Source organism: Macaca mulatta, chromosome 9, assembly GCF_049350105.2.
Source record: "Macaca mulatta isolate MMU2019108-1 chromosome 9, T2T-MMU8v2.0, whole genome shotgun sequence".
In the NCBI taxonomy this organism is placed as follows: Eukaryota; Metazoa; Chordata; class Mammalia; order Primates; family Cercopithecidae; genus Macaca; species Macaca mulatta.
The window spans coordinates 136,819,380-136,841,679 of record NC_133414.1 but is presented as its reverse complement, the minus strand read 5'-3'; the positions used below and the strand labels follow the sequence as shown (position 1 = coordinate 136,841,679).

The 22,300-nt window shown below is 40.6% G+C and overlaps 1 protein-coding gene across 6 annotated transcripts in view; it reads left to right on the top strand.

Annotated features, from left to right (window-relative positions):
- Positions 1-21,063, top strand: part of EEF1AKMT2 (EEF1A lysine methyltransferase 2) — a 36,059-nt gene extending 14,996 nt beyond the window's left edge. For 4 of the 6 annotated variants that reach the window (XM_028826979.2, XM_077947815.1, XM_015148403.3 and 1 more), the window contains 3 exons: positions 5,243-5,350; positions 14,594-14,810; positions 20,521-21,063. In XM_028826979.2, coding sequence (XP_028682812.1) covers positions 5,243-5,350; positions 14,594-14,810; positions 20,521-20,615 — 420 coding nt within the window. In that variant the 3' untranslated portion in view covers positions 20,616-21,063. The remainder of the gene's footprint in view (positions 1-5,242; positions 5,351-14,593; positions 14,811-20,520) is intronic. The other 2 variants (XM_015148405.3, XM_015148406.3) reach the window with 2 other exon arrangements.
- The last annotated feature ends 1,237 nt before the right edge of the window (positions 21,064-22,300 follow it).

Sequence of the window (22,300 nt, the reverse complement as noted above, 5' to 3'; positions counted from 1 at the left end):
CCCAGGCTGGAGCGCAGTGGCCGGATCTCAGCTCACTGCAAGCTCCGCCTCCCGGGTTCACGCCATTCTCCGGCCTCAGCCTTCCGAGTAGCTGGGACTACAGGCGCCCGCCACCTTGCCCGGCTAGTTTTTTTTTTGCATTTTTTAGTAGAGATGGGGTTTCACCGTGTTAGTCAGGATGGTCTCCATCTCCTGACCTCGTGATCCACCCGTCTCGGCCTCCCAAAGTGCTGGGATTACAGGCTTGAGCCACCGTGCCCAGCCGAGAGATTTTTTATTAGATTTATTTTTTTGGCAAGTAAACTTATTAGGTGTTGGTGTATATTTGCATATGTGGCGTAGAACATTTGGTTATCTTTTTGTGATATTAACAGCCATTGAAGACCGTTTCTTATACGTACTACTTTTTCATTGATCAGCTACATTTTTGATGGCTACTTTTCCTACATTTTTGATGAATGTTTTTGCTATATCCTTTTAGGTTACTATTTTTCTTTTACTATCTTCTGGCTTCCATTCTTTATCACTTATTGTTAGCCGTGAGCCTTATTGTTGTCCTTTTAAAGGTCATCTGTCTCCTTGTATCCCGCATCCCTACTCCCTGTATGTTTTTGAGATTTTTTTGTTTTTCTTGTTTTTCTTTTTGGGACGGAGTCTTGCGCCATTGCCTGGGCTGGAGCGCCATGCACCGTCTCTGCTCACTGCAGCCTCTGCCTCCGAGGTTCAAGTGATTCTCCTTGAGTAGCTGGGATTACAGGCATGAGCCACCACGCCCGGCTGATTTTTCTGTTCTTTTCATCAGATACACTATAATGTGCCTAGGTGGAGTTTTCTTTGCTTTCATCTGCCTTGAATTTATAGTGTTTCTTGAATCTGAGGCTTGGGTCCTTTGTCACTATTGAAATATTCTTAGCCATATGCCATTTTTTCTTCTGCCCTGTTCTCATTTCCTTTCCTCTCAGATTCCGCATATGGATTGTGTATATATATGTTTGTGTGTGTATGTGTTTGTGTATGGACTGTGTATTAAAATTGTAGGAGCTCACTATAACCTCCACCTCCCGGGTTCCTGCCTCAGCTTCCCGAGTAGCTGAGATTACAGGCACCCGCCACCACGCTCAGCTAATTTTGTGTTTTTAGTAGAGATGGGGTTTTACCATGTTGGCCAGGCTGGTCTTGAACCCCTGTGGATATAGACGGTTGTGTGTGTGTATATGTATGTATAGTCATACACCACATAACAATGTTTCAGTTGACAGTGTACCACATATACAATGGTGGTCCCATAAGGTTATAATATCGTGTTTTTACCTTTTCTATGTATAGATATCTTTAGGGCTGGGCACAGTGGCTCACACCTGTAATCCCAGCAGTTTGGGAGTCCAAGGCAGGTGGATAACTTGAGCCCAGAAGTTCAAGACCATCTTGGGCAACATGGTGAAACCCTGTCTCTACAAAAAAACAAAAACAAAAACAAAAAACCAAAAATTAACCAGGCGTGGTGGTGGCATGAGCCTATCCAACTACTTGAGAGGCTGAGGTGGGAGGATTGATTGAGCCAGGGGGCAAAGCTGCAGTAAGCCATGATTATCCTGCTGCACTCCAGCCTGAGTTAACAAGACTGAGACCCTGTCTCAAAAAAAAAAAAAAAAATCTTTAGATACACAAATACCATTATGCTGCAGTTGCCTCCAGTATTCGGTATAGGAAAATACTATACAGGTGTGTAGCCTAGGAGTAATAAGCCATACCATGTAGCCTAAGTGTGCAGTAGGCTCCACCATTTACGTTTGTGTAAGTACACTCCATGATGACACATAACTGTGTGTGTGTACATGTTACATCTTATATTCTGTGCTATATTCTGTCTTTTTTTTTTTTTTTGAGTCAGAGTTTCACTGTTGTTGCCCAGGTTGGAGTGCAATGGCATGATCTTGACTCACTATAACCTCCACCTCCTGAGTTCAAGCGATTCTCCTGCCTCATCCTCGTGAGTAGCTGGAATTACAGGTGCCCACCACCATGCCTGGCTAATTTTTGTATTTTTAGGAAAGACGGGGTTTCACCATGTTGGCAGGCTCGTCTCGAACTCCTGACCTCAGGTGATCCACCTGCCTTGGCCTCCCAAAGTGATAGGATTACAAGCGTGAGCCACCATGCTCAGCCCATATTGTGTCTTTGATATTCTTTCCTGTTTTTAGTTTTCCATTCTTTCGTCATTCTGTGTATGACAGGGATATTTTCTCTGACTGTTCTTTGCTAATTTTTAAAAAATTTTTTGCTGTGTCTCATCTGCTATCAAGCCCACCCTTGAATTTCCTAATTATTTTGTTTTTCAATTATGTTATTTAGGGTTTCTTTTTTTTTTAAATTTTTTATTTTTTTTAATATTATTATTATTTTTGAGACAAAAGTCTTGCTCTGTTGCCCAGGCTGGAGTGCAATGGCATGATCTTGGCTCACTGCAAACTCCGCCTCCTGGGTTCAAGTGATTCTCCTGCCTCAGCCTCCCAAGTAGCTGGGATTACAGGCAGCTGCTACCACGCCTGGCTAATTCTTGTGTTTTTAGTAGAGATGGGGTTTCACCATGTTAGCCAGGCTGGTCTTGAACTCCTGACCTCAAGTGCTACGCCTGCCTCAGCCTCCCAAAGTGCTAGGATTACAGTCGTGAGCCACCGCGTCTGGCCTTGTTTGTTTCTCTGTTGTAGTTCTCAGTTCTCTGCTAGAATTCTCTCACTTGTCATTGTCATTTCTGTCAGTTGTTTTAAAATTTTTTTCTGATAATTCATTTATTTGGGTCTCCTGTCGGGTCTGTTTCTAAAGTCAATTTCTCCCCTTGGGTTTCGTTGTTTCCTTGAATGTCTGCTCATTTTTGGGTGCCAGAAATTGAATGTGAAAGACATTGGAGATAGTTTGAGGCCCTGAGTGATATCTCTAGAAACCTAAAACATCTATTTGTGATTTTTATAAGTTGTACTAGAAGATTAAACAGGCATGGGAGAAGAAGGAACCGGTAGGCCGAGGTGGGCGGATTACAAGGTCAGGGGGTCAAGACCATCCTGGCTAACATGGTGAAACCCCATCTCTACTGAAAATACAAAAACAAAATTAGCTGGGCATGGTGGTGGGTGCCTGTAGTCCCAGCTAAGTGGGAGGCTGAGGAGGGAGAATGGTGTGAACCCGGGAGGCAGAGCCTTCAGTGAGCCGAGATCATGCTACCGCACTCCAGCCTGGGTGACAGAGCAAGACTCTGTCTCAAAAAAAAAAAAAAAAAAAAAAAATGAAGGAACCGGTAAGAATCAGTTAATAGACTCATCCTGGGTTCTAGGTCTCCCAGAGAAGGAGTTAAAGGAAATGGAGAGAAAATAAGATCTCAAGGAATAAGGAGGGATACAGCTAAAAGGGTAGAAGGTTGGCATCAAAAAAGAGAATATTAGACCTTTAGATTAAAAACAAAAATAAAGGGAGCAATCTACCTGTAGAAAATAATTGGTATACTTGTTTCTTGAGTTTAGATTAGGAATCAGTTACTTAGGGTTAAAAAGACTTGGTAGGTCTTCATGGATTTGATGTGGCAGTGGGTTAAGTTTTTTTTTTTTTTTTTGAGTTTCGCTCTTATCACCCAGGCTGGAGTGCAATGGCGCAATCTTGGCTCACTGCAACCTCCACCTCCCAGGTTCAAGCAATTCTCCTGTCTCAGCCTCCCAAGTAGCTGGGAATACAGGCGTGTGCCACCACATCTGGCTAATTTTTATATATTTAGTAGAGATGGGGTTTCTTCATGTTGGTCAGGCTGGTCTTGAACTCCTGACCTCAGGTGATCCACCTACTTCAGCCTCCCAAAGTACTGGGATTACAGGCGTGAGCCACTGCGCCCAGCCAGTAAGTTAAGTTTTAAAGGAAGTAATCATTTAGTAAATGGTGAAGAGGAGGAAGGGAATTTCAGGCTACACTGTACTTTGTAACTTACTTTAAAATCTTTTTCTGATAATTCATTTATTTGGGTCTCCTGTCGGGTCTGTTTCTAAAGTCAATTTCTCCCCTTGGGTTTGGTTGTTTCCTTGAATGTCTGCTCATTTTTGGGTGCCAGAAATTGAATGTGAAAGACACTGGAGATAGTTTGAGGCCCTGAGTGATATCTCTAGAAACCTAAAACATCTATTTGTGATTTTTATAAGTTGTACTAGAAGAATAAACAACTGACAGAAAGTTTTTCATGTTTCTTTTGAAATTATTTTTAGTCTCATTGGTCTAAAAATGTTCATCATTGTTAGGGGATGTGTAAAAACCAGAAGCTTCCATGCTTTTGCCACAGACACTATACAGCCTAGATGGATTAATGGCTAGTAAACACCAAAACTCTGAAGTCCAATGAGTTAAAGAAACTTCTTGGGGATACTGATACCTGCCCACCCTACCTCATAGTTTTTTTTTTTTTTTGGAGACCGAGTCTCGCTTGTTGCCCAGCTGGAGTGCAGTGGCACGATCTCGGCTCACTGCAAGCTCCGGCTCCCGGGTTCACACACCATTCTCCTGCCTCAGCCTCCCGAGTAGCTGGGACTACAGGCGCCCACCACCACGCCCAACCCTATTAAGTCAGGATGGTCTCCATCTCCTTACCTCGTGATCTGCCTGCCTCGGCCTCCCAAAGTGCTGGGATTACAGGCGTGAGCCACTGTGCCTGGCCACCTCGCAGGTTTTTTGTAAAGATCTAGTGGGATGTATGAAATACTTTTAAAGATGAAAAAGTAATATACAAATGTAGGGTGGTTAAAAATCACATGGCTGGTGGAGAATTGCATAATGTATAATTACACTGAAGGGAAAATTTAAAAATTGATAGCTTATTACATTTGCATTGATTTTATTCATATAATTTAATTGGGTTAAGTAAAATTTATGACAAATTTATGTGTGAATTGGAAATTATCAGTATCAAAAGTTAATGTTACCTTTTTTTGCCTGAGGGCTTATACATATATTTTCATTATTTTTGAGAACATGAATTTCCTTTTGAAAAAGAGATAAAATATTATGAAAACAAAGGCGTTGTCATAGTATATGAACTTACAGTTTTTGTTTAGAGTCTACAATAAAATTTAAGCATTATGAATTATTGGATTATATGTCATTTTCTCTACAACAAAAATAAGACAACCCCGGTCCTAAAGGAATATTATAATTCATAAAACATTATATTAAAATTTTATACTAAAGTATAAAATTATTTCTCTCTGTCTAGGCAAAATTTGGTTTCTCTGATATTACTGGAATTGATTACTCTCCTTCTGCAATTCAGCTTTCTGGAAGTGTTATAGAAAAAGAAGGTTTATCTAACATTAAGTTAAAGGTAATATTATTTATATTACTATCCTATTTATAATAGAGGTTAAATGTTTCTAGAACATATTAATTGACAAGTTTTAAACTCACGTAAATTAGGGATCAATCATAAATAATACAAATTGAAACATTTTTAAATAGCTATATTAAAAATTTAGTTGGTTTGGGGAAATTATTTTTTCTTTTATATGTTTGTTCATAAACTACTGCTCCTGATGTTTGCAAATACACATAATACTTAACTATGGATTAACCAGATCAAAAGGTTTTTTTTTGAGACTGAGTCTCGCTTTGGCGCCTAGGCTAGAGTGCAGTGGGGCCATCTCGGCTCACTGCAAGCTCCACCTCCCGGGTTCACGCCATTCTCCGGCCTCAGCCTCCTGAGTAGCTGGGATTATAAGCGCCCGCCACCACGCCTGGCTATATTTTTAGTAGAGACAGGGTTTCACCTTGTTAGCCAGGGTGGTCTCAATCTCCTGACCTCGTGATCCGCCTGCCTCGGCCTCCCAAAGTGCTGGGATTTATAGGCGTGAGCCTCCACGCCTGGCTGATCAAAAGGTTTTAAATGCGTCAAGTAGTAACGTCACCAAACATCATTTAGTTTATTTTTGTGTCCTATAATCTGTGAGATCATGATTCCTAAATTTATATTTCTAGTCCAGGCCTCTCTTCTGAGCTCTAGAGTTATAGACAGGCATGCCCCATGTTTTTGGCTTCCCAAATGGTATGTTTTTTGACAAATCAAAGGTTTGTGGCAAGCCCATTGAGCCCATCTGTTGACATCGTTTTTCCAACAGCATGTTCTCACTTTGTATCTCTGTGTCACGTTTTGGTAATTGTTGTAATATTTCAGAGCTTTTCATTATTATTTTATCTGTTATGGTGATTCATGATCAATGATCTTTGATATTACTATTGTAATTGTTTTGGCGTGTCGTGAACTGTGCCCACGTAAGATGGTGAACTTAACTGATGAATGTTGTATGTTCTGACTGCTCTACCTACTGGCTGGTCTCCCGCTGTCTCTCCTTCCCTCCCTCCCCCTCAAGCCTCCTTCTTTCTTGGAACACAGCAATATTGAAATTAGGCCAATTAAAAACCCTATAGTGGAATGGGCGCGGTGGCTAACGACTGTAATCCCAACACTTTAGGAGGCTGAGGTGGGTGGATCACTTTGAGGTCAGGAGTTTGGGACTAGCCCGGCCAACATGGTGAAACTGTGTCTCCACCAAAAATACAAAAAATAGCCAGGCGTGGTGGTGGGTGCCTGTAGTCCCACCTGCACTCCAGCCTGGACAGCAGAGGGAGACTCTGTTTTTAAAAATAAAACAGAGGCAGGAGGATCGCCTGAACTGGGAGGTGGAGGTTGCAGTGAGTTAACATTGTGCCACTGCATTCCACCCTGGGTGACAGAGGGAGACTGCATCTCAAAAAAGAAAAAGAAAAAAACAAATACAAAAAATAAACAACCCCCACCTCAACACAGTGGCCTGTAAGTGTTTAATTGAAAGGTAGAGTCACACATCTCTCACTTTAAATCAAAAGCTAGAAATGATTAAGCTTAGTGAGGAAGACGTGTTGAAAGCTGAGATAGGCCAAAAGCTAGGCCTCTTGTGACAAAATTTAGTCAAGTTGTGAATGCAAAATAAAATTTCTTTAAGGAAGTTAAAAGTGGTATTCCAGTGAACACATGAATGATGAGAAAGTCAAAGAGCCTTATTGCTGATACGGAGAAAGTTTTAGTGGTCCAGATAGAACATCAAACCAGCCACAGCATTCTCTCAAGCCAAAGCCTAATCCAGAGCAAGGCCTTGACTCTTTTCAATTCTGTGAAGGCTGAGAGAGGTGAAGAAGCTGCAGAAGAAAAGTTTGAAGCTAGCAGTAGTTAGTTCATGAGATTTAAGAAAAGAAGCCATCTTGACTGGGCATGGTGGCTCACGCCTGTAATCCCAGCACTTTGGGAGGCCAAGGCGAGAGGATCACCTGAAACCAGGAGTTTAAGACCAGCCTGGCTGACATACTGAAACATTGTCTCTACTAAAAATACAGAAAGTTAACCGGGCATGGTGGTGGGTGCCTGTAATCCCAGCTACTTGGGAGGCTGAAGTAGGAGAATTGCTTGAACCTGGGAAGCGGAGGTTGCAGTGAGCCAAGATCGTGCCACTGCACTCCAGCCGGGGCAACAGAGCGGGTTTCCATCTCAAAAAAAAAAAAAAAGAAAAGCCATCTCCATGGCATAAAAGTGCAAGATAAAGCACTAAGTACTGATGTAGAAGGTGTAGCAAGTTAGCTAGCAAATAACCAATGAAGCTGGCTAAACAGCACACAGATTTTCAATGGAGATGAAATAGCCTAATATTGGAAGAAGATGCCATGTAGGAATTCCATAGCTAGAGAGAAGTCAGTGCCTGGCTTTAAAGCTTCAAAGGAGAGGCTGACATTATTGTTAGAAGGGGCTAATGCAGCTGATGACTTTAAGTTGAAGCCAAAGCCCATTTCCCATTCTGAAAATCCTAGGGCCCATAAGAATTATGCTAAATATTCTTTGCATGAGCTGTATAAATGGAACAACAAAGCCTGTATAACAGCACATCTGTTTACAGTATGGTTTACTGAATATTTTAAGCCCATTTTTGAGACCTACTGTCCCAAAAGAAAAAGACTCAAAGTATTACCGTTCATTGACAATGCATGAATTCACCCAAGAACTCTGATGGAGATATATATGACGATTAATCTTGTTTGTTTTTTTTTTTTTTTAAGATGGAGTGTCGCCCTATCACCCAGGCTGGAGTGTAGGGGCGCAATATCAGCTCATTGCAAGCTCTGCCTCTCAGGTTCATGCCATTCTCTTGCCTCAGCCTCCCAAGTAGCTGGGACTACAGGCACCTGCCACCACGCCTGGCTAATTTTTTGTATTTTTAGTAGAGATGGGGTTTCACCGAGTTAGCTGGGATAGTCTCGATCTCCTGACCTCGTGATCTGCCTGCCTCAGCCTCCCAAAGTGCTGGGATTACAAGTGTGAGCCACTGTGCCTGTCCTGTTTTAAGGTTTTAAAGAATTAAGCAAAATGAAAACATAAACAAAAACACCCTTGATGGGCTGGTGTGGTTGCTCACACCTGTAATCCCAGCATTTTGGGAGGCCGAGGCGGGTGGATCTTGAGGTCAGGAGAGCAAGACCATCCTGGCTAACCCGGTGAAACCTCGACTGTACTAAAAATACAAAAAATTAGCTGGGTGTGCTGGCAGGCGCCTGTAGTCTCAGCCACTTGGGAGGCTGAGGCAGGAGAATGGCGTGAACCCGGGAGGCAGAGCTTGCAGTGAGCTGAGATCGAGCCACTGCACTCCAGCCTGGGCGACACAGTGAGACTCTGTCTCAAAAAAAAAAAAAAAAAGAAAGCCTTCTGGAAATGATTCACCATTCTACATGTCATGAAGAACATTTATTTTATAATTTTATAATTCATGGGAGGTCAGAATATCAACATTAACAGGAGTTTGGAAGAAGCTGATTCCAACCCTAATGAATGACTTGGAGAGAGGTTCAAGATTTCAGTGGAGGAGTTAACTGCAAATGTAGTGATAGTAGCAAACTAGAATTAGAAGTGGAGCCTGAAGGTGTAACTGAGTTGCTGCAGTCTCATGATAAAACTTGATCAGATAAGGAGTTGCTTCTTATGGTGGATGAGCAAAGAAAGTGATTTCTTGAGATGGAATCTACTGTGAACATTGTTGAAAAAGGATTTTGAATATTCCATAAACTTAGTTAATAAAGCAGTAGCAAGGTTTGAGAGCATTGACTCCAGTATCAAAGGAAGTTCTACTGTGTGTAAAGTGCTATCAAACAATATCATGTGCTCCAGAGAAATCTTTCATAAAAGAGTCAGTCGATATAGCAAACTTCATTACTGTCTTATTTTAAGAAATTGTCACAGCCATCCCAGCCTTCAGCAACCACCACCTTGATCAGTCAGCAGGCATCTTCATCGAGGCAAGGCCCTCCAGCCAGAGAAAAGATTATGACTTACTCATGGTTTTGATGATGGCTTGTTAGTGTTTTTTAACAATAAAGTATTTTTTTGGGGGATGGAGTCTCGCTCTGTCGCCCATGCTGGAGTGCAGTGGTGGGATCTTGGCTCACTGCAACCTCTGCCTCCTGGGTTCAAGTGATTCTCCTGCCTCAGCCTCCTGAGTAGCTGGGATTACAGGCACCTGCCACCACACCTGGCTAATTTGTGTATTTTTGGTAGAGATGACGTTTCACCATATTGGCCAGGCTGGTTTCAAACTCCTGACCTTGTGATCCACCCGCCTTGGCCTCTCAAAGTGCTGGGATTATAGGTGTGAGCAACCACGCCTGGCCATTTTTGTATTTTTTTAGTAGAGACGGGATTTCATCATGCTGGCCAGGCTGGTGTCGAACTCTTGACCTCAGGTGATCCGTCCACCTTGGCCTCCCAAAGTGTTGGGATTACAGGCATGAACCACCACTCCTGGCCTACAATAAAGTATTTTTTAAGGCACGCATTTTTAAAAAAGAAATAATGCTATTGCACACTTAATAGACTATATAATACAGTGTAAACATAACTTTTATATGCACTGGGAAACCAAAAATTTTGTGTGACTTGCTTCATTGTGTTGTTTGCTTTGTTGTGTGGGTCTGGAACAGAACTTGCAGTATCTCTGAGGGATGCCTGTAAAATCTGCCTATTCAAAATTTCCATTTGGAATGCTAATAGTCTGTCAACTTAATTAGTCCAAAATGAAACTCATGATTTCCCCCTCAGACCTGATTTCTCCAGTCTTTCCCATCTCTATTAATAACACTCTCATTCACCCTGTTGCATTTACCCAAACCCAAGGAGTCATCCTTGGTTCTTCTTTTTCCTTAAAGTCCTATATCCAATTCTGTTAGTCATATGTTTGTGTGTGTGTGTATATATATATATATATATATATATTTTTTTTTTTTTTTTGTAGAGACAGTGTCTTGCCCTGTAGCCCAGGCTGGAGTGCAGTGGTGTTATCACAGCTCATTGCAGCCTCAATCTCCTGGGCTCAAGTGATTGTTCCACCATAGCTTCCAGAGTAGCTGGGACTACAGGCCTGCTTTACCACACCTAATTTTTTTGTAGAAATGGGGTTTTGCCATGTTGCCCAGGCTAGTCTTGAATTCCTGGCCTCAAGCAATCTGCCTGCCTCTGCTTTCCAAAGTGCTAGGATTACAGGTATGAGCCACTGCTTTTGGCCAGTTTTATCTTCAAAATATATCAAGAATGTGATCATTCCTTGTTATCTCAATTGCTTCCTGTGAAGTCCGAACCACTATTACTTCTTGTTTAAACTACTACAGTAGCCTTTGATTTTTGCCTCTCCATTTCCATTCATGCTGCTCTGATGTTCTTTTACCACAGGGCAGCCAGAGTGATTTTTTATTTGTTTTTTTTTTTGTTTTTTTTTTTTTTTTTTTTTTTTTTTGAGACGGAGTCTCGCTCTGTCGCCCAGGCTGGAGTGCAGTGGCCAGATCTCAGCTCACTGCAAGCTCCGCCTCCCGGGTTCCCGCCATTCTCCTGCCTCAGCCTCCCGAGTAGCTGGGACCACAGGCGCCGCCACCTCGCCCGGCTAATTTTTTGTGTTTTTAGTAGAGACGGGGTTTCGCCGTGTTAGCCAGGATGGTCTCGATCTCCTGACCTTGTGATCCGCCCGTCTCGGCCTCCCAAAGTGCTGGGATTACAGGCTTGAGCCACCGCGCCCGGCCGATTTTTTGTTTGTTATTTTTTGAGACGGAGTCTTTTTCTATTGCTCAGGCTGGAATGCAGTGGCACCATCCTGGCTCACTGCAACCTCGGCCTCCTGAGTTCAATCTATTCTCATTCCTCAGCCTCCCAAGTAGCTGGGACTACAGGCGTGAGCCACCACATCCAGCTAATTTTCTTTATATTTTTTTAGTAGAGATGGGGTTTCAGCATGTTGGTCAGGCTGGCCTTGAACTCCTGACCTCGGGTGATCTGCCTGCCTCAGCCTCCCAAAGTGTTGGGATTACAAGAGTGAGCCACTGTGTGCAGCCTAATTTTCGTATTTTTAGTAGAGACCGGGTTTCACCATGTTAGCCAGGCTGGTCTCAAAATCCTGACCTCAAGTGATCCTCCCACCTTGGCCTCCCAGAGTGCTGGGATTACGGGCATGAGCTACTGTGTCCAGCCCTGGCCAGATTTTTAAAAATGTAAATCTGTTCATGTCACTTCCTTGCTCACAATCCTGAATTGACTTCCCCATTGCATTGTAAATGGATTCTGAACCTCATCCAGCCTTACAAACTCCTTCATTTCTTACCTTCTTCCTCTTTTATCATCAACACTTCTGTCACACTGGCTTTTCCTCTGTTCCTGAAACATGTCAAGTTTGTTTTGAATCTGTATACTTGCTGCCCTCTGCCTAGTATTCTTGCCTCAGATCTTAGCATGTTTGGTTCATTCTCATAATTCAGATCTTTGCTCAAATAACACCTTAGAGAAAACTTTCTTTATTTTTATATTTTGAGATGGAGTTTCGCTCTTGTTGCCCAGGCCGGAGTGCAATGGGGCGATCTTGGCTCACTGCAACCTCCGTCTCCTGGGTTCAAACGATTCTCCTGCCTCAGCCTCCCGAGTAGCTGGGATTACAGTCATGCACCACCATGCCCGGCTAATTTTTGTACTTTTAGTAGAGGCGGGGTTTCTCCATGTTGGTCAGGCTGGTCTCGAACTCCTGACCTTAGGTGATCTGCCCATCTTGGCCTCCCAAAGTGTTGGGATTACAGGCGTGAGCCACTGCGCCTGGCCGAGAAAACATTCTACTCTATTTTCCAAACTATTTCTCTTCCAAGTCAATTAGTGTCTTATTTCTCTGGTTTTTCTTTTTCTTTTTTTTTTTTTTGAGACGGAGTCTTGCTCTGTCGCCCAGGCTGGAGTGCAGTGGCGCGATCTCGGCTCACTGCAAGCTCCGCCTCCCGGGTTTACGCCATTCTCCTGCCTCAGTAGAATGAGTAGCTGGGACTACAGGCACCCGCCTGAGTAGCTGGGACTACAGGCGCCCGCCACCTCGCCTGGCTAGTTTTTCGTATTTTTTAGTAGAGACGGGGTTTCACCGTGCTAGCCAGGATGGTCTCGATCTCCTGACCTCGTGATCCGCCCGTCTCAGCCTCCCAAAGTGCTGGGATTACAGGCTTGAGCCACCGCGCCCGGCCGGTTTTTATTTTCTTCATGGCACTTTATCTGAAGTTATTTATTTAGCTTATTTATCTTTTATCTTTCTCTTTGTAGAATATAAGGTATATTTTCTTCTTTTCTTTTTTTTTTTTTTTGAGGCAGAGTCTCACTCTGTCACCTAGGCAGGAGTGCAGTGGTGTGATCTCTGCTCACTGCAACCTCTGCTTCCCAGGTCAAGCGATTCTCCTGCCTCAGCCTTCTGAGTAGCTGGGACTACAGGCACACACCACCACGCCCGGCTAATTTTTTGTATTTTTAGTAGAGACGGGGTTTCACCGTGTTAGGATGGTCTCGATCTCCTGACCTCATGATCCGTCTGCCTTGGCCTCCCTAAGTGCTGGGATTACAGGCGTGAGCCACTGTGCCCAGCCAATATATATTTTCATACAGGGACCTTTTCTATTTTGTTTACTGTTATATCCAGCTGAAAAGTACCTGACAATAGATGTCCACAAAATATTTGTTGAATAGATGCGTATTTTTTTTCTGTTTTTTTTTTTTTTGAGACAGAGTCTCGCTCTGTCGCCTAGGCTGGAGTGCAGTGATGTGATCTCGGCTTACTGCAAGCTCCGCCTCCTGGGTTCACACCATTCTCCTGCCTCAGCCTCCCGAGTAGCTGGGACTACAGGCGCCCGCCACCTTGCCCAGCTAATTTTTTGTGTATTTAGTAGAGATGGGGTTTCACCGTGTTAGCCAGGATGGTCTTGATTTCCTGACCTGGTGATCCGCCCGTCTCGGCCTCCCAAAGTGCTGGGATTACAGGCGTGAGCCACTGTGCCTGGCCAGATGAGTATTTTTATATAGGCATTTAGGATGAGGAAGCCTCTTCAAAGTTAGCTCTTCAGAGTGATAGTCATTATTTTGCTTCAGGTATCATGAATACTTTGGACATGAAGGAAGGGAGAAGACCCACCTTCCAATATACATCAACATAATATATACATTTTTAAGTCAATAAGTGTTTTAGATTAAACATGGTTTATAATTACTGTATTAAATTTGTATGAATAATTGTGAGCTAGTTGCCTAATTGTTTTTTTCAAAATGAGTTTTCAGAATTTTCAGTGGTAAATTGCGAATATTTTATAAAATTGAGACAGATTGCTATTTCCGATGCTTATTATGCCATCAAGTTATTGACAGTGAATGAGATGGTGATGTATGACTTTACACATCTAAAGTGCATGAAATCTACCAACTTAAGTAATTGCAGTTTAAAAGTTATTTAATTTCTTAAGCCTTATGCCATTCGTTATTTCCATTAGTAATTTCGTGAGCTGCTGAGTCAAGACCCAAGAAATTCTTTTTTTTTTTTTTTTTAAAGGCAGGTCAAGTGAAGCAGTGGTAATAGAGAAGGAAGGAAGAACTTTGTAACTGGTTGTGATCTATTAGTTGTAAACACGACTGCACTCGGACCAGCCAAGGCCCAAGAACTTTTGATTTACCATTTTTATTTTAGGTTACACACTAGGAATATAAGCTAAAAATCTTATTCCCATAGCTGAGTGCTGTGGCCACATCTACTTAGGAGGCTGAGATGGGAGGATTGCTTAGCTCAGGTTTTCAAGTCTATCCCGGGCAACATAGCAAGACTCCTGTCTCCAAAAATCTTATTTCCAGTGACTTTAGTTCCAAATAAATTGTCATTTTTAAGAATATGTCAAATATTCTACTTTTTGACAGAAACAGTTTTTTCATAAACTAGGCTTGTGAGCTCCATAATGTGCTGGTATTATTAGGGAATATGGCTGTCTTTGATTTGTTTCCAAATTTGTAGAGATTTGGAATGTTCAGGAAATATCAGTCTCTCTTATTAATCTTGGCTTTAATGATCTTGGAATGAAGCTCATAAAAGGTATAAAGTTGAAAATATGTTTATTATATGTAAAATGCCATTATAACTAATGGGTCCTTTTATTAATAACCTTTTACAGGTTGTCACATTCTGTAAGGATTTTGTTTTAATTGTTCTCACATAGACATTGACTTTTAATATAGGTAGAAGACTTTTTGAATCTCTCCACACAGCTGTCTGGATTTCATATTTGTATTGACAAAGGGACTTTTGATGCCATAAGCCTTAATCCTGACAATGCAATTGAGAAGAGGAAGCAATATGTGAAATCTCTCTCCAGAGTGTTGAAAGTAAAAGGCTTTTTTCTGATAACGTCATGTAATTGGACCAAGGAAGAGTTGCTAAATGAATTCAGTGAAGGTAAATGACTATATGGCATTTAAATGTGTGCTTACGTCAGGTTTCATGTACTTAAACAGGTTTTCTCCCTGTTTTGTGTTAATAGTGGTTTACTTTTCTATTTGTGGGAATTGCCTGCTTTTTTCTCTGTTAATGACCTTGACAATAACTTTTGACTGTATATGCAAAGCACAGAGAAATAACATTGGTTGAGATCCAGAGATCTTCTAAAAAATTTTCTGAGAAATCCTGGCAGTTAAGTACTAACATTTATGAGCCTGTAAAAATTAAGTTCTCAGCCTGGGCAATGTGGTGAAACCCTGTGTCTGCTAAAAATACAAAAAATTAGCTGGGATTGGTGGCGCGTGCCTGTAGTCCCAGCTACTCAGGAGGCTGAGGTGAGAGGATTGCATAAGTCTAGGAGGTGGAGGTTGCAGGGAGCCAAGATTGTGCCACTGAACTCCAGCCTGGGTGACAGAGTGAGACCCAAATAAAAAAACAAAAAAACAAAATTAAGTTCTCTATTTGAATTGTACAATCTTTTATTTAAGATATATAATCTATTATTTATAGAATCAAACAAAACATATATTGTGCTTCTGACTTCAGTGCACTGATTTACCGGCAAATCCATAATAATGCAGATGGAAGAAGTACTTTTGTCTTAACATGATGAGAGTTTTAATATTATAGATACTTTAGCTGGTCTTGCCCTAGTGGTCATTTAGGTCTTCAGAGATTATAGAACAATTCTTGTTTTCAGAGGATATAGAACAATTATTTTTAAGATTGCACAGAATTAAAATGTAGGGAATTGATAGAAGATTCTGGTGCCTGAGGCAGGATCCTTTTTTGCCTAGTTAGCAAAGTGTAGTTAGTGCAGTATCTGCTTAGTGGAGATCTTATGAGAACTGAGAATCTGTAATCTAGACACAAAATATTTTGAGTTCTCTGGCAGACTGTTCCTTGCATTTTTTAAGAAATATTTTATCTGCCAGTTTTTCATGTAGTGCACAGGCATTTCTGGGAAAGTATCTTGAGAATCTACGAATATTTGCTTGTTTTTTCTTAGAATCCTTTTCAGATTAGTTTTCCCCCCCCCCTTTTTATTCCAAATCCTGCACTTTTTTTTTTTTTTTAAGGATAGGATAAATTTTCAGGATGGAGTCTTGGGTAAAATGGTACTCAATATTTGGTTAAATTTTGAACCTCAACTGTCACAAGCTAATGGGAAGTGAATTACCTCAAGAGAATAGTTTACTGTGTACCATTATTTATAACTGTACTGCATATACCTTATTTTAGAGTTTGTTTTCTTTTTAGTATTAAGGGAATAGGCTGAGAGAACACTTAACACATGTCCTTTTGTGTGTGTTCAGTGGCTTTGACAGATTATATAATATAAAACCTGAAGTGTTTGAGGCTTGAAATATGAGCTTATGGCTTCATTACTATTGCCTCTGGAAAACAAGAATTATATGTGATTTATTGTCTTTTATTACATGTCATTTATTTTATTATCTTCCATGTTAAATTTGTTTCCTTTAGAACTGGTGAGGCCCTGTATCAATAAGCCTTTCCTCTTCCTGAACTTTGACAGTTTTAATAAATGCTCAAAGTTACACTGTGTAGGGCAAGTTTCTTTCCTGGTTTTTAAATACAGGTGTTCTTTTTTACTCCTAGAACCAGCAGACAAAAACATATTTGTCTGTCTTTGATAATGAGGAACAGACTTTAGCCTGGTTAGAGTACTTAAAAATGTGTCTCTGTCTGAAAACTATTGAGTAAACTATGTTCAATTTTAGAACGAAATACAGAATTTAAGTGAAGTGTTATCATGGGAAATGTTACATAAATAATTATATACAATTGAAAACATTTTTTAGGCATGAGTCCCTTAGAAAATGGTATTTGAAGTTAGATACGGGACAGTAACAGAATACACTGCCCTGCGTCACTGCCAAAGGTCTTGTTCCTGACTACTCATACTGGCTGCCACATTCTCTTTGCACAAAATAAAGCTTGTTTCACCAATCTTTTAAGGTTCTTTTCTTATTTGAACTATAAATGTTCATAAAACTGTTGAAACAGATGTTGCATTTTTTCCATGATACCCCTGATTATACAAATACTTTGTGTTATAATTTTTTTTGGTGAGGGTTACCTGGAACCAGTTGCCCATGTTCTAATTTGATGTCCAAGGGACTTGACTTCATGACAATGAACGAAAGCAATAACCACCCATCTTACTTCAGAATTAATTTAAGGGAGTCTTTCTGAATCTATTCGGGTTTGGGGAGCTATCCTTTGTTTTATTTATTTATTTATTTATTTTTTGAGACAGAGTCTTGCTCTGCCCCCCAGGTTGAAGTGCGGTGGCACGATCTCGGCTTACTGCAAGCTCCGCCTCCCGGGTTCACGCCATTCTTCTGCCTCAGCCTCCCGAGTAGCTGGGACTACAGGCGCCCACCACCACGCCCGGCTACTTTTTTGTATTTTTAGTAGAAACGGAGTTTCACTGTGTTAGCCAGAATGGTCTCAATCTCCTGATTTTGAAATCGCCTGTCTCGGCTTCCCAAAGTGCTGGGATTACAGGTGTGAGCCACTGCGCCTGGCTGGGGAGCTATCGTTTAAAAGAAAAAGTAATTCAAATTTATTATCTAAATAATTGAAAAATATCAATAACGTCAACACATAAGCATACAGATTAAAATAATTAAGACAATTCATTTATCATCAGTGGAGTACAACCACTATTAATATTTTGGTGTATTCTATTTTGAAATATAATAATTCCAGTTCTGTAGGATTAGTTCACGGAGTTAAAAAGTTAGTCCTGGAAAATTTATACAGACAGAAAATTTTTATTATTAAATATCCAAAGTATTTGTAAAATTTTTGAAAACAAATATGGGTATATAACTATGTATGTACCTAGCACAATGCCTGCATTTTCCAGCATTAAGATACATCATATTATTTTATTAAAAGAAATGTCCTAGTTTGGAAAAGTTTTCTTTCTTTCTTTTTTTTTTTTTTTGAGACGGAGTCTCGCTCTGTCGCCCAGGCTGGAGTGCAGTGGCCGAATCTCAGCTCACTGAAAGCTCCGCCTCCCAGGTTTACGCCATTCTCCTGCCTCAGCCTCCCGAGTAGCTGGGACTACAGGCGCCCGCCACCTCGCCCGGCTAGGTTTTTGTATTTTTAGTAGAGACGGTGTTTCACCGTGTTAGCCAGGATGGTCTCGATCTCCTGACCTCGTGATCTGCCCGCCTCGTCCTCCCAAAGTGCTGGGATTACAGGCGTGAGCCACTGCGCCCGCCGGAAAAGTTTTCTTGTGATAAGCTTTTAATAAGTATTATAATATTGAGTTATTATGATTTGGTGAAATTAGATAACATGAATTAGGATGTATAATGAAATAGTATGATAGACCAATTGATGCCATAATATAATTTTTATTTTTATTTTTGAAACAAGGTCTCTCTCTCTGTGTTGCCCAGATTGGAGTACAGTGGCAGGATTTTGGCTCACTGCCGCCTTGACTTCCTGGGCTCAAGAGATCCTTTCACTTCAGCCTCCTGAGTAGCTGGAACTACAGGCACACATCATCATGCCTGGATAATTTTTATATTTTTAGTAGAGACGGGGTTTTGCCATGCTGTCCAGGCTGGTCTCGAACTCCTGGGCTCAAGTGATTCTCCCACCTAGGCCTCCCAAAGTGCTGGGATTACACCATGCCAGGCCCTGGTTGGCATTTTAGTAAGTGACCTTCCAGCTTTGTTTTATTTTTTTTAAAAGCAAAATAATAAAACATTTTATTTCATAGTTTAGGAAAACACTACATTACCTTATTTGGATCTTTACAAAATCACAGTGAATTTGATGGGGTGGGGGAGCGCATTAGTATTAGTAGCCTCAGGCTGGGATTAGAGGCCTGAGCCACTCCACCCAGTCAATATACATCATTTAAAACACTTTTTTTTTGTTTACAAGAGTTATTTGAGCTCAAAGCATGGAAATTTAGAAAATACGGAACCCCACCCCTGCCTCAAGAAAAAAAAAATTCCAAAACTGATAGTTCCATCAATAAGGGAAAAGCTTGATTGGTGTTTTATTTTACTTTAATTTTAAAATTTATTTTGAGACAGAGTCTGGCTCTGTTGCCCAGGCTGGAATGCAGTGGCATAATCTTGGTTTACCACAGCTTCCATCACCCGGGCATCTCCCACTTCAGCCTCCCAAGTAGCTGGGACTACAGGCGCAGAGGCGCAGGCCACCACAATGGCTTATTTTTATATTTTTTGTAGAGATGGGGTTTCGCCATGTTGCCCAGGCTGGTCTTGAATACCTGGCCTCAAGTGATCTGCCCACCTCGGCCTCCCAAAGTGCTGGGATTACACCATGCCAGGCCCTGGTTGGCATTTTAGTAAGTGACTTTCCAGCTTTATTTGTTCTATTTTTTAAAAGCAAAATAATAAAACATTTTATTTCATAGTTTAGGGAAACACTACATTATCTTATTTGGATCTTTACAAAATCACAGTGAATTTGGTGGGGTGGGGGAGCGCATTGGTATTAGTAGCCTCTTTGCATAGAAATCAGGATCATGGTAGAGGTAACTTGATAGCCTATCTCATTTAGTAAGTGGTGAAGCTGAGACTTGAACCTAGGATTTTTGATTCAAAGTTAATTTTTTTAAAACCATACTGTGATGCTTTGAAAGTTACTAGTTCTTTATCTTCCTAGGACTTTTATTAGTTAGTTTAGTTTGAGTCTTCATCTTTGTTATAAATTGTTTTTAATTCTGCTGAAATACACATAACATACCACTTTATAACCATTTTTAAATGTACACTTCTGTGGTATTAAGTACATTTACATTTTTTGTGCAATTGTCATCACCATCCTTCTCCAGAACTTTTTCATCTTCTACAAATTCAGTTACATTTCCAAGTTATTTTGCCTTTCTGTATTAAGTGCTTTTATGTGTGTGGTGTGAATTAATTAGATTGCTACATATAAAGCACTCAAAATAATGCCTGGCACATAGTAAGAACTCAACACAGGGCCAGGTGATGTGGCTCATACCTGTAATCCCAGCACTTTGGGAGGCTGAGGTGGGTGGATCACTTGAGGTCAGGAGTTCCAGACTAGCCTGGCCAACATGGAGAAACCCCATCTCTACTAAAATACGAAAAATTAGCTGGGTGTGGTGGCGTGTAACTGTAATTCTAGCTATTTGGGAGGCTGAGGTGAGAATTGCTTGAACTCTGGAGGCAGAGGTTGCAATGAGCTGAGCTTGTGCCACTGCACTCCAGCGTGGGTGATGGAGTGAGACTCCGTCTCAAAAAACAAACAAACAAACAAAAAAATTCGACACATGCTAGCTGCTTCCTACAAACGAGGTGATAGAGGCTAACAGAGATACAGCTTTGTGGGGGTGACAAACAGGAAGTTCAGGAAATGGGAGGTGGATGGAAAGCCTGTATTTTTGCAATTTGTTTTTGGTCTTGTCTTTTCCTTGTTAAATTCCAAGTGATTTTGGGTGAGCATACATATACTGTACATACATAGTAGAACTGAAAAACCATGAAGTGAAATTCAGCACAATTTAGAGTTTGGACTTACAGTTTTACAAAGGGTTGAAAGGTATAGTGTTAATGCATGCATATAAATAAATGTAACTATGAGACTCAATCCTTAATAAAAGTATTTAAATTTTGTCTGACAGGATTTGAACTTTTCGAAGAGCTGCCAACACCCAAGTTCAGCTTTGGAGGCAGATCTGGAAACAGTGTAGCAGCATTGGTTTTCCAAAAAATGTGAGACTTTTTCTTGGACAAATTCAGGTAGCTACACAGAATCTACACAGCAAAGTTAACCTGACACGGAAAATCCTTGTGCAAATAAATGCTTAGTGAGTACACAGGATGCACATGTTGAATAGAATATACTGGATTGGTAAAAGAAAATAATAATAATGAGCATCTAAGTGGTTGGGTTTTAGAGATCAATCAATAATTTTTAATTTTCTTTTGTATTTGAAATGTAAATAGTTTTTGATTAAAAAGATTTCCTGTAACTGCTAAACAGTTAAAAACTTTAAAGTAGTAAATGAGTTTATAGAAAGCATGTATTCTTGATTTTTGCGCCTTGGTAAAGTTGAAAACTATTTATGAAGACTTGACCAAATTATTCCAGCATCAGAATAATAAGCAAAAGAACTTTGTTAGTGTTTTGTTAGACTATTTATGAAATATAACAAGAAATACTATTTTGTGTTGGATGGTGGTTATTTTTAAACTTAATACCTGTGAAAAGGCCGCTTACCTTTATGTATGTAATTAAACAAAATCAGAGAAATACATCAGTTGCTCAAAAGTTATCAAGCCTGCATTTTGCAGCTATGGTCTTCTATACACTGTCAGGGATAAACAGGTAGTAGAAGGAAAGAGAACTAAGGAATATTATTTGCTAGTGCTATGTTGAGTTGTCTTATTAAGTAATTGAATCCTTTCAATATCTTCTTGAGGTATGTATTGCTTGTTCTTGTTTCTACTTATAAGGAAAATGAAACTGAGAGAAGTGAAGTCACTTTTATGAGGTCCAGCAGTACAGGATGGAGCCAGGATTTTTATCTGGGTCTGTCTGACTTTAAAACACATTCTCTTCTAGCACATTCTGCCTCACAAGTGCTAAGTCTCTGCCTTTATAGCATTTACAGTACAGCTGGAGACCTATGATGATTACATATAAAGTTTAGTTACAAAAGATGGGTAGTTATTTTGTTAGTGTTCATCTGTGCAGTATCAGAATAGCAGCCAGTCAACTGTCTCATATCATCCTTCATTAATTTTCCCCATCTCCGTACTCAAAGACTTGCCTCTATTAAGAATTTTGTCATTCTTCTGTGAAAGAGTAGTGTAAGTTATATAAGCCTTCAGCGATACATGCACAAAGATATTCTAGTTAGGAGTTAATTTAGCAAGAGAAACAGTTTAGTAATGTTTTTGAAAAGATAAGGCATATTCATACTTAATACCATTTTATATTTATGGTAACATTTTAATATTGGAGCCATAATACACATTTTTGCATAATTTTTTGAAGATTTTCAGCTTTGTGTGCCCGTTGGGTTACATAACTAACAGACTTTTTGTTTATTTGGCAAATGTTACTCCTGTATTGAGTAAATCTAACATTATGTCCCTTTTCTTTTTGGGGAGGGGTAGACGGGGGAGTGAGTTTTTCATTTAGATAAACATTGATCAACCATTAAGACAAGATAGTTGAAGACATATATGTGGACTTTCTTTTTTTTTTTTTTTTTTTTTTGAGACGGAGTCCAGCTCTGTCGCCCAGGCTGGAGTGCAGTGGCTGGATCTCAGCTCACTGCAAGCTCCGCCTCCTGGGTTTACGCCATTCTCCTGCGTAGCTGGGACTACAGGCGCCTGCCACCTCGCCCGGCTAGTTTTTTTGTATTTTTTTTTGTAGAGTCGGGGTTTCACCGT